The sequence below is a fragment of the Apodemus sylvaticus genome, chromosome 6 (assembly GCF_947179515.1).
Source record: "Apodemus sylvaticus chromosome 6, mApoSyl1.1, whole genome shotgun sequence".
Classification (NCBI taxonomy): domain Eukaryota; kingdom Metazoa; phylum Chordata; class Mammalia; order Rodentia; family Muridae; genus Apodemus; species Apodemus sylvaticus.
This window is the reverse complement of record NC_067477.1, coordinates 100924180-100936840: the sequence shown is the minus strand read 5'-3', so window position 1 is coordinate 100936840 and position 12661 is coordinate 100924180. Positions and strand designations below refer to the sequence as shown.

The window sequence follows — 12661 nt, the reverse complement described above, 5'->3', positions numbered from 1 at the left end:
AGCTCATGTTCAGACATGATGGTTCAGACGCCATTCATGGGGACTTTCACTAGATTTGGTGTCTGAAACACAGAGAAATAAAATGAATGCTATAATGAACACTCAAATACCCATAAACTGAATGTGACAGTTCCTAGCATTTACTGTTCCTTGCTAGACCTTTGAGACAATAAGTGTCAGAAGTGCATACATACATGCATTCCTCTTAAAGATTTCAACACTGCTCTCCAAAAATAAAGTGAGAGAGCTCTTCATAGGCGTTCTGGGATTTTGGTACCTAACAGTGTCCTCGGGGCACCAGGTCTGTCCTAAGTCCTTCTCTACTCCTGCTATAGGACTCTACTGATCAGCGATGTGTTCACACATGGCCATGGTCTTGGCAAGGCCCCAGGAGCTCCATGACCTCTGGTCTGTCCACCCATTGGCAACCATCTGACCTGGTTGCTCCCTGAGGCTTTGTGGGGAGGGATGCCAACACCCACCCCGATACAGGCGTGAGAGTCAGACTATAAGGCCGTTCACATGCCTTTCCCTGGGCAGAGTGGCCCACACCAGGCAGAGGAGGGGCTCTGCATCTAACCCCAGCTGCTGACAACAGTGATGCTGCTGCTTCTGTTTCTCAGGGGCTTCATTTCTGTGTGAGGGGAGTCACTCGAGGAGGGAGCACAATGAGTGTGTAACACATCTGGGAGACAGGAAGGGACATTTCTGACCCTTCTCTGTAGCCCTTTCTTGCTTCTCTGGGAGTCCAACTCCTTTCATGGAATGTTTGAAACAAAAGAACAAAATAGAGGGTGACTTTGTGCCCCTTACACAAGCTCAGGCCAGTAACCCCAGAAACAGAAAAGGTTGAGTCTACAGGGAGACCAGGAGGTCCTAACCTCACTGTTTGTAGCCTGGATCACCTTAAAGCCCAGTCACTGTCCCCTGCCTCAAGTCTCAAGTCTCAATGTTGGGGCCCCCACCTGCACGCAACACTCCTGTTCTCCAGTTGATCAGCTCATCTCAGAAAGACCCTTGGGGCCTCCTGTCCTCAAGTTCAGTGACCTCTGGTCCCAGGAACAGAATGCTGTAGGCACTTCTCAGGATGGAGGACAGGTCTGCCTGGGAGCCAAGTTCTCTGGGAGAGGAGAGAACTAGAAGTGGAGGCAGTTGTTTCAGGATACAGTGGATTTCCTCCTTTCCTTCTGTGGGAAGGGACACACACACACACAGACACGGACACATGGGAGGGGAGACAGACAGACACACACACACAGACTCACATATACAGAGACACACAGAGGTACACAAAGAGACACATACAGACACACAGACACACACAAAGCACAAATATGCCCATATACACATACATATATGTACATAGACATACACATACATGGACACAGAGATATAAACACATACAGACACACACAGATATACAGACACACACACAGATATACACACATATGCACAAACAGATACACATTACAGACACATACACTGAAATAAACATACACACAAAGACATACACAGACATACAAATACACACATGCACAGTATTGTACACTCAACAGGTGCTCTCTGGTAAGGTGGATCCCTCACACTGGCTGTGAACATTAGTCTCTAAAAGGCCAAGAGGCCTCTGTGGAGGTTGGAGATGACCCAGACACTATGTGTTTGGAGTGCGGTGTGAATGGGGAGCCGGTGCTGAGCTTGGGCACACTGTGGGAAGCTGTTAGAGGGGCTGAGTTTTCAGGTATTTTTCCAGAAGCTCTGTTTCACTTGTTGAGGTCCCTACCTGGATGGGTGAGGGGGATGGGCTGAGCCATGAGTAAACATGGAGACCGAATTGAGAGGGGCTCAGTTCCCACAGCTACCATAGCTATCTATGGGATGCCACAAAGCCACACTACCTTCCCACATTCTGTCTCCTTCGTGTGGCAAACCCTAGAGTTTCCACAGCATGAATTCTGTTCCACTCCACCAGGAAGGCACACAGGGGCAGTGTTAGCTCTGAGACAGGAAGATGGCCAGCAAAGGAGCGAAAACAAAGAAATCTGATGCGTGGTTAGGGACAGAATTCTGAAGACAACAGGGGCCTCTGGTGCACAGAGGTGGGTGACAAGCCATACACAGGGGTAGGTGACAAGCCATAGACCTAGTGTAGTGCAGAGTAGAGACAGGATGAGATGTACTATGTAGCCATGCCATGGAGAGGACAATGATAGACTCTGCAGCCCCTCTTCACCTTGTAGTTGGGGAGACACCAAAGAGCAGCAAAGGGGACTGGCTTGCACCCCCCTTCTCACACAAGAGCAGGGTGGGCAGTAGTTAGCATCCCAAGGGTCCAGTTTCCCTGAAGCCTAATTGCCTGGGTCTCTGGCTGGCCCTCTTCTGGGTCCTATAGTTCAACACCAGCATGCAATCACACAGCTAAGCCAGGCAAGGAGCAAGACAGCCAGGGAGCAAGCTGGCATGGAGACCGGCGCTCCTGGTGGCGGAGCAGCCGTGCACTAGTGGAAGCTGGGCATGTGTGCAAATGTTTATGCCTCCCCAAGTCTGGGCTGTCACTGTGTCTTCCCGGTCATGCTTTTGACAATGACAGTGATCCTGGTATGGTTGTGTTTGGAGAAGAATCCTACCAGCGCACTGTCAGCTACTATAGTCAAACCCATGTGGGGGAGGGACTGGAGGCTGTGCTGAATGAGAGGTTAGCAATGGTGGGTGGCTGTAGACCTTAGTCCCTCGGGAGGGAAGGCTTCCTAGGATAACTATGCAGTTATTTGGTCCATATGGATGACTTCTCTGTAACTGTGTGACCATGGACAATTTCCTGTCACTTCAGCCAGGAAGTGGGTGGGGAATGGCTCACATCTTTCAGCTCTGGTTCAGTACCTACTTCTGCCATCAGTACCAGCCTCTGGCTTCTCCCCCCTTGGGTCCCAGTTCTTCCTTCTGTGAAGCTAAAGCTAACTCACTTGTTGGAGGAGGAGTCACAAACAGCCCCTGAGCATGGCTGCCCATAAGCCTCACAACGTAAGTGATGACTAAGCACTGAGTCTCCAGTTCTTGGGGGGTCTCTCCTGTTTGGAAGCCCACTCCATTCCTGTAGCTATGCCTTAGGCTGCTACAGGCACAGGAAAGAATTTGTGGATGTCAAGGGAGTGTGTGCAGTTTTCCACCTTGGATATATGAGTGTCAGTGAAATCCTCACTCTGATGGTAAAAATGCGCCGCCAGGCACACCATGCACAGAACTGTCTTCCCACAGGCGACAGGTGGGAGGCCTCTGGAAGCAGTGTTTCTCATTTCCCCAGAGGAAACCTGCGACATCAAATCATTCTGTGGGGAGGGGACAGGCAGCCTTTCCCACAGAGTGAGGGAAAGCGAGAGCTGCGTCTTGCAAGCAGAGAGGTCTGTGAACTGGTGACTGTCACAAGGCCATTGTCTTACCTGCCTCAACAGCTCTCCCAGGGAACAAATCTTGCTGTTATCTCAGATTACCCTACTTATTTTATGAGATATACCCAGACTGAGGCTGTAGTTCCTTGCCTGTGGTCAGGACAGAACCTGAGTGCCACATGGCCATATATTTGCCCAGAGCAGCTTACCAAAGGATACATACTGACCTTTCTTCTTACCTTATAAAACACCAGCACTAAAGCCAACCCACCACTTACAAAGTGAAGCCTTCCAGAGCCTGGATGGCAACATCCTTCAACTTATTAGGAAGCGGGGCCAGCCCTGAGATGGGGTCCTGGGCTTTGGTCAAAGCTGCTGGGTGGGGGTAGAGTAAAGCAAGGTGGGGGCTGACCCATGTTCAGATGAACGAATCAGCTGAAGGTTTCATCTGGTTCCCACCACTGTAGCCAGCCTATGGCTTCAGCTTTCTGGGCCTCAGTTTCCCCATCTATAAGACAGACTGACCAGTTGACTTCCTGTGTTATTTACAGACCAAACAAAGCATTTTGTAGTCACCACATGTCCTTTCCTTGGGGAAAGCACATAGAAATTAACTTGTATTTACACACGATGTACACAGCTCCATTTTAAATGGCACAACTGTGCACTCTCAGTGTTAACAGAAGCAAAACAAAGATGTGCCCTGTGATTTTCTCATGAGTGGCTCAAAGATGTCGATTCAGGGCCATAGTTCCTATGTATGCAAATACTCAACAATATCTTGTTTTTCTGTTAATATAGACCTTCTGCAACTTCTAAAAGATTTTGTTGCTCTTAACAGATATGGGTAATGAGTGATGCCCACACAGAAAAAGAAGCAAGTCAGACAACTTGCTTAGAACAGAGATGTGAGCTGACAGTGACTGGGAGTCAGGAAGATGGAGAAGAGGGCAAGCCTGAAGTGCAGGGATCAGACTGGAAGAGAAGCCAGGCAGGGAATTTTCAGGAGTAAAGGAAATGGGGAGCTGAGAGTCTGTTACACAGTAAGGAACCAGATAAAAAGGATGTTTTCCTGCAATTCCTACCCTACCCTCTCTCCCTGGAACCATCAGCACCCAGGTATCCCTCCCACAAATCCCAGCTCCTAGGGAATTATTGGTTGTTATTCTGGAAAGGTTCTTGGGCATCCCTGGAAGCTGTCTTAGATGTCTCTTCCAGAATAGGGTAGAAAAACTTCCTCTGGAAGGGCCAGAGAGGAAATCACCCAGGTTCTGTAGGCCATCTGGTCTACCTCTCAACTCCTCCGCTGCGTCTTATACCTCCTTAGCCATCACTAACAATACCAGAATACACAAACAGGCAGGTTAGTTCCAATAACACTTTATTTATGGACAACAAATTTTTAATGTAAAGTACTATTCACGATTCACAAAATGTTATTCCTTTGAGTTTTTTTTTCTTCTTCTTCAACCATTTAAAAATATAAAACCTATTCTAAAGTCACGGGTTGTGCAAAATCAGGCGGTCCACCAGGTCTGGCTACAGTTTACAGCTTTATTCTGATAGTCCAAAGCCATTCTGTGGACTAGCAGCCTCAGGCTCCAGCTACACCTGGAAGCTTGTTGAGAAAGAATACCTTTTTTCAGCTCTACAGATGCAAACCCTGGATTTAACCCAATCACCATGACTCATGAGTACTTTAAGTTATAAAAATACTGACACTGAAGGGTCATCTCAGACATTCTAATTTCACAGCAATGGGGTGTAGCCTGGACACCAAGCTTTCAAAATTCTACACCCAACCCCTGTTGGTTCTAAGGTACAAGTTTTCAAGTACTTGAAACCCAGCGATCTCCTAGGGACTGTCCTGGCTTTCAGAACATCCGGACCACTCCTCTGTGACAAAGCATAATCCTGCTTAAGTATCGGTATCAGTCACGCAGTCCCCCTGGAGACAGTGTCCCACTGGATCCTAGGCTGTGGAGATCTCACAGATGACTCACTTCTCTGGGTTTGGTCTTCTATTCCTGAATGAGCAAAAGGTGCTTTGGAGCTCTGAGTGCTCTTCCCTGTAATTCCCCATCTCCATCTCTAGTACCACTGCCCCAGAAGGCAGGGAACACAGTAAGATGGCCTTCTGTCCCAAGGTCATTCAATTCTCTTTAAACCCTGAGCTTCTCCCTCTTTCTGGGGCTCTGAGTTCTCAGGATGGTACCCCACATCCTAGCTTCACAAGGATTCTGCGTAAAATGGACAAACAAAGGCAAGCCAACATTTCAGCAAAATCTCCTGAGCCCCAAGAACTCACATACTCTGGTAGTCCCTCCTCTCCCTCATCTAGAGTCTCAGACCCCAGCTTCTTCCTCTGCCTTTGATAGTCCCAGGACCTGGTGTCAGCCTGGAGAAATGTGAAGAGGAGGCACACACCAGTTTGGAGCAACCATGTGCCTTAGGCAGCTTGACCAGAAGTGCTAAAGTCTTTCAGATTCCTATGTGAGGGGGTTGGAGGAGCATGGGGTCATCCTTGTGTCCCCTCAGATGGCCACTAACGTCACTGCTACACGGATCATCTACTCCAGGTCTAATCCTGAGTATCTTAACAATGAAACCATAAAGCGAGCCCGTACCCTAATGATAGAACCTCGACCGACTCTTAAGACTTCTCCCTCCAAATGACAACCTCCTACCTCCAGGAGACACTGCCATGAGAATCAAAAACCCAACCCTTGGAAATTCTGGAAAGGCAGACGTAGAAGGTGCCCTGAAAAATCAGCCCTCTGCATACTTCTGGGGAAATCAGTGCTCAGGGAAGAGAAAGGAGCCACCCAGAGTGGAGGCAGATGGAAGACACCTCTGTTCCTCCCTTTCTACCCTCTACTCCACCACAGCGTTTCTTCCTTGGTGCCCCCACAGCTGAGGTAGGGTGCTGGGATGAAGAACAAGGCTCTACGGCTCCTAGAAGGTGGAAACCACAAAGGGTTGGACCCACAGGCCCAGCTTAGCCTGCGGCCAAGAGCAGCACTCCAGTCTCATGCCTATCCTCTAACTGCTCTCGGGCCCAGCCAGCCCAGCCCAGCAGAGAGCCCAGTGGGCAGGTGTACGATTCGCCCTTCCCAGCCTAGAATGACAGAAACAGCATAACTGCTTCCTCTTCAATAAATGGCAGAGCCATCCTAATGCCAGGCTTCCAGCTGAGCTAAGAACTGTGATTCTGAGGTCCCCCTAACACACAAATTCCTGAGGGATTTGGACCCTCCCTTATAAGACCACCAAAAGGCCTCTGTGCCAATACAGCCTGTTGTTGGAGAGACCACATGAGGACAGTCAGAACCAGGGCTGAATTTCTCCTATGCTGAGACCCTGAGCCTCAGTTTCTTTTACCTGTAAAATGGGGGTGCTAGCCTACCAGAGTAGCTGGAAAGGAAAAGGGGGGTGAAAAGGACTACTCCACAGGTGACAACTATGAGTTAGCTGCCCCTCCACGGGGCTCTGTGACCTCTCCTTCCTGCCCAAGCCTCAGGGAGCCAGCTTTCCCACAGAAGGAAGCAAGAGAGTATCTCCTGGAATGTGGCGAGGCGCCTTGGAGCTGAACCCTGCCTCGCAGCCCGTCTTTAATTAGCTCTTAACTAAAAATAGCTACCCCCTCCCTCTGGAGCTGCACACCTCCTTCCTGGCCTGGCACCAGGGTGTGCAGTAGTCACTCTCTTGGGGTAACCAGCCTGAGAGATCCCACGACATGGAGGGTATGCTGAACAGGAGGTTTTATTGAGGGGGGACACAGAAGCAGATGTGGGCTCATGCCAGGCCATTCTGATAGCCCCAGGTGGCCCTGTGGCTCCTGCACTCCCCAGACCCCCTGCACCTGGACAGCTGGCACCCAAGGAGTCTTACCCAGTCTCAGGGGAGGGCTGGAAGACACAAGCAGCTCCTGTGAAATCACAGACATACCTACTGACATGTCTACCCAATGGTTTGTCCATCCACAGCCCAGTCGGTCCCTGCCAGGGAGCCCCGCTATCACTTGCAGCTCTGTAGCCGGGTCCTGTGATGCTTCTCCTCTGTCAGGAGGGGAATGAAGGTATCGCTGTGCGAGAGCTTCAGCCGGCTACCCCAGCTTGGCCCCTCCCTGGCAGCAGGCTCTGGGGGCAGGGTGTCCAGGTCGCTGCGAGAGCCCCCGGGCTTGCCTTCTGCACTGCTGGAGTTGAGCTCCATCAGCTCCAGCTCATGCTTGGCTGCTGTCTCCAGGACACGTTGTTTGTTGTAGTACCTGACAAAGTTGTTAATGATGGGGTGAATGGGCAGGGCGATGGCAATGACCCCACACAAGAAGCTGATGGCCGCGTTGAGCTTGCCCAGAGTGGTCTTGGGGTAGATGTCACCGTAGCCCACTGTGGTCATGGTGATGATAGCCCACCAGAAGGACTGGGGGATGCTCTTGAAGAGAGTTTCAGGGTGGCTCTGCTCCATGGTGTAGCCTAGTGCGGAAAAAACGAAGATGCCCACAGCCAGGTACATGAGCAAGAGCCCCAGTTCCTTGAAACTGCGCTTGAGGGCGTAGGTGAGGGTCTGCAGACCCGAAGAGTGGCGGGCCAGCTTAAAGATGCGTGCAATGCGCATGATCCGCAGGGCCTGCACAGCCTGCTGCACGTTGGTCAGCTCCATCATTCTTGCGCCCAGGTGCGTGAGTGTGAGGCTTACATAGAAGGGGAGAATAGCCAATACGTCCACGATGTTCATGAAGGACAGGGCAAAGTGCAGCTTGTTGGGAGATGAGAAGAGGCGCAGCAGATACTCCAGAGTGAACCAGCCAATGCAAGCAGTCTCCACATTCTCCAGCGTCGGGTGCTCCACGCGGTTGCCCTCGGAGTCCACCACTTGCAGCTCGGGTATGGTGCCCATGCACATAACCACGGAGGAGACGAGGATGAGAAGGAAGGATAGAACCGCCACTACCCGCGCAGGGCACGAAGACTCCGGCTTCTCCAGGAACTTCCAGACACACTTCTGGCAGCGGCGCCAGCGGCCCTCGGCAGCGTCTACACCCAGGTCGTCCAAGATGAGCTGCACCCTGCGCGCGATCTCCTCCAGCTCCTCGCGCTTCTCACTCAGATGGCTCTTGCAACAGTCGTCCAGGAATTTGAGGTCCACCTTCCAGAAGTCCATCTCGTTCTTGAAGCAGATGGGGCAGATGCCCTTCTTCATGTGGACCTCCCCGAAATAGTATACCTCAATGACACACTTGAACGCGTCCGGGTCCCGGTCAAAGTAGAATTCGCGCTTGCCTGGATCGTAATCGTCGCACAGAGAGAAGATGGTGTCGTAGCCCCCCGCCAAACAGTTGATGAGCTCTGCCAGTCGGGTCTCAGGGTACTGGCTGAGCAGATCTCCGTAGAGCACCTGCCTCACGCCCCCCACATTTACCACGATCTCAATGTCGTCGCCTGCCACGGAGTCCTGGCTGCCTGGCTCCGGGAGGCTTTGCTCGGCAGACGCGTCCATGCTCTCCGCGGGTTCGCTTGCAAGCCCCGGTTCCATGAGCCCGGCCGCAGCCGCTGCCAATGCGAGGCCCTCGGGGACAACAACCACCTGCCGGAAAAGGCACTCACAGCGGGCGGGGGCAGGCTGGGGCACGCCGCAGGGGAGCCATGCACCCAGTGGCAGGGCTGCACGCGGGCATCCAGGAGCGCTGGCGGGGGACTCTGCCGCCGGTGGCCTCCGGTGTTGGGGACACTCACCCACGGACTCCTTCAGCTCGGTCCGGGACAGGATGAGGATCTTCTCTCAGGCAGCGTCCTCCTTCCCGGGGTTGGCGGTGGCGGAGGGTCAGCCCCAGAGCTGCGCGATCCGGGTCGTACAGAGAGCTAACTTGGACTGGCTTTGCCGGAGCGGGTCCGAAACACAATAGGAATTCCAGCCTGACGTCAAACGCTTTGCTACTGTACCCTCTTCTGGTGAGATTTCGCACCGCACACGCTGCAGCTGCCCAGGAATGAGTTAACCCTTGGGCAGACCTGCACAGCTGCCGCCACCTTGCCACCAGCGCCTCCCGCTGAATCTGAGGGCTCAGAGGTTAGGATCAAGAGCTTTAAGGCCACCCAGGCTCGGGCTGCCATGTCCCTCTAGGTGAGAGAGGAAGAGGACCTCCTTCTGTTGCTCACAAAGTCCCTCAAGGGGCAGCCACGCACTTGGGCGCATTCCTTCCCCTGGAAGGATCCCTGACACCCCAGCACTGCCCTCCTGGTGTTGTGACCTTGTCCTCTACCCCTGCAACATGTCCCAGCCTTCACAATAAAGAGGAAATTGCTTCAGGTCACAAGATGAAAAGGGAGGAGAGTTTAGCCATCCCTTAATCCAGGGTTTTCCTGCTAGCCTAGCCGCTACCTTCTAGCAGGCCGGCATCCTCACATTAGCTCCCAGAGCCTTGGAGTCCTATGGCACCTGTGCCCAAAATCTCCTCTACTGTGAGAGAAGTCAGTTCTTCCAGATGGATGCCCCTATACTCTCTCTCTCATCTTTTCCTGAGGCAGAGAGAGCAGCTCTGGTTCAGATCCAGTCCTTAACCACCAGGGTTATCAACCCTGGGTCTAGCTATGGCCTGGAATTGGGTTTAGAAACGTAAGCTGGGTGGAGGGGTAGCTCAGTTGATAGAGTCCTTTGCCTAGCATGCACAAGGCCCTGTGTCTGCTCTCTCACACCACATTAACTGGGCGTGGGAGTGGGGGATGGGGGTGTTTGTCTACGATCTAAGCTTCCCTTCACTTAGGAAAGAGAGGCAAGAAGATCAGAAGTTTAAGGTTATCCTCTAGAGTTGGAAGCTATCCTGGGCTAGGGATTTTCTCATACACACACACACACACACACACACACACACACACACACACAGTTGGAGAGATGAATGGGCAGAGCCAGTGGGAAGGTGAATAGGACAGTGAAGCTATTCTGTTGGATTGTGTGGTGGCAAACATGTCATTCACACTTGTCAAAACCCACAGAATGTACAAAAGCAAGAAGGGGTCCTACAGGACACTGTGGCCATGTGGGTGATGACAGATGTGCCATCCCTGGAATTTCCTCAGCTGTGACAAGCATTCCACTCCCACAGGGATGTTGACAGTGGAGGGAGGGGGTGCTATAGAGACAGGGTCTGGGAAACTGCATTTTTCTATACAAATTTTCTGTGACTCTAAAACTGCTCCTTGAAAAAGACTATTAAAATGCATTCCATAAGCTGGATTTCCTAGCTGCTCAAGACCATGCCTGTTCATGAATCACAAAACTGGTATACTGGGCCACTAGCAGTATTTTCTTTAATGGGGTGATATAAAAGCCAGATTCAGTAGAATACAGCACACAAAGTACTTTAGGGGAAATACCTTAACAATTTTGATTTTATTTCCATTTAGCACCGGTCTATGATGTGTCGCTCAGAATAGGATATTGAGAATAAGAAAGGTCAGCGGCAATAACAGTTAACACTAATATAAGAGCACTGTGCACCTACAACTCTGGGTTTATATATAAACTCAGCCCCCAGCTGCTCTCTGAGAAAATAAGACATCAAGTAACAGCCACTGCAGTCGGGACTCAGGCTGCTGGGCTCCAAGACCCCTTTCCTGAGTAGGTAGCCAGTCCACCATCTCCACACCTTTGGGGCCATATTGTCTGTGCTAGTGCTCCTCAGCCCTCTCCTGTTCTAAGAACCAGCAGAGTCCAGCGCAAAGAGCATTTAAGTCTGAGCTTTACGGGCTTAAAAAGGCCATTCCCACTCACATGTTCACATAGTTACTGAGGTCCTCCTGTGCACGTATACCTGCCATATGCACCCTAGGTAAAAATAGAGTTCATATTTTACTGGATATATATATCCATGCATATATAATATACTATATAATATATACACATATACAATACAATGCAATATATAATATATATACACACACATATATATATAATTATAGTTAGGGCAAAACATAACAGCAAGGGAAGCATATTCAGGGTGACGCTTCCTGAATTCCCCCATAAGTGATACTGTCAGGGTGTCAGCTGGTTGGAAGAAGGAGGCTCAAAGGCAAGGTATTAAGACCTGGGATCATACCTCAACTGGCAGAGTGCTTGCTTAGCATGCAGTAAGCCTGGGTTCCACCCTCAACAGTACATGAAGGCTGGATACAGTAGAGATTGGAGGATCAGGAGTTCAAGGCTATCCTTGGCTACATAGTGAATTTGAAGCCAGCCTGGAATACCATGCACCCAGTCTCAAAAACAAACAAAGCCCACAGTGTTCACAGTGTTCCTGTGGTTTGATGTCACGGTACCTGATGGAGCCTTGGCTACCACCCTAGGTACCAACCATCACTGCATGTGGGCGTTTTAATCATGTGAAGGTTTATAGACACCTCTCCAGCACGGAAGAGGTTAGGTGTTAAAATTATTCTCCAGGTTTAATTAATGTACCGTGGTGACTGAGTCATTGTGTTCTTACAAACCCCAAGAAAAGGGCATGGGCAGGGTAAATGCAGGCTTGACCCCGCAGGGCTGGGAACAAGAAGACAGTGGGAGCCTTCACTGGGGTCTCTAGAGGAAAATCAAAGCAGGGCAGAAGAAAGGACTTAGGCCTAGGGAGCTGGGTCCTCTGGGAAGCTCGCGATAAAGGTGGTCTCCATTGTTTTGGTCCCTGGGTCTGGGATGATTTAGGGTAGGGGAAACACCTGTCCTATGCCAATTTAGCCAAATATGCCAATGCTGTGAGAATTTACTTAGGGGGAAGGTAGGATAGCCTGGGACTGAATTCCCCACTGGAAAGAATCTAAGAGTGGCCTAGCCCTGCAGGGACAGTCCCTTCTCAGGCTTTGTGGTCACAGATGCCATAGCCAAGATCATGCAGGAATGCTGCTCACTGGCTTGTTCTCCATGGCTTCCTCAGGTTCCTTTTTATGCAACCCAGGACCAGCCACCTGTCCCTGGGTAGCACCACCCACAGCAGACTGGGCCCTCCCACATCAATCATTAAATCAAGAAAATGCCCCTGCAGTCTTGCCTACAGGTCAAGCCAGTGGAGACATTTTGTCAGTTGAGGTCCCTTCTTCCCCATGACCCTTGCTTGTGGAGTCAACAGGAACAGTAACCAGCGTGTGGGTAAAGCTGTTTTCCTTGCAGCGCTTGCTCAGCCTGAAGCGCAAGGTCCAGTCTTAGCAGGAATAGGAGGGGTGGGTATTGTGCCAGATTTGGTGGGATCCGGCTGCCTGGCCAGCCTTCAGCTGCCCTCTGAAACTCAGGTG

General features: G+C 51.0%; 1 protein-coding gene across 1 annotated transcript; it reads right to left on the bottom strand.

Annotated features, from left to right (window-relative positions):
- Positions 1-4778: 4778 nt before the first annotated feature.
- Kcnf1 (potassium voltage-gated channel modifier subfamily F member 1) lies at positions 4779-9415 on the bottom strand. Its single transcript, XM_052186068.1, has one exon. It carries the CDS (start codon positions 8916-8918, stop codon positions 7401-7403), a length of 1518 nt encoding a protein of 505 aa, XP_052042028.1. The 5' UTR covers positions 8919-9415; the 3' UTR covers positions 4779-7400.
- Between the last annotated feature and the right edge of the window lie 3246 nt (positions 9416-12661).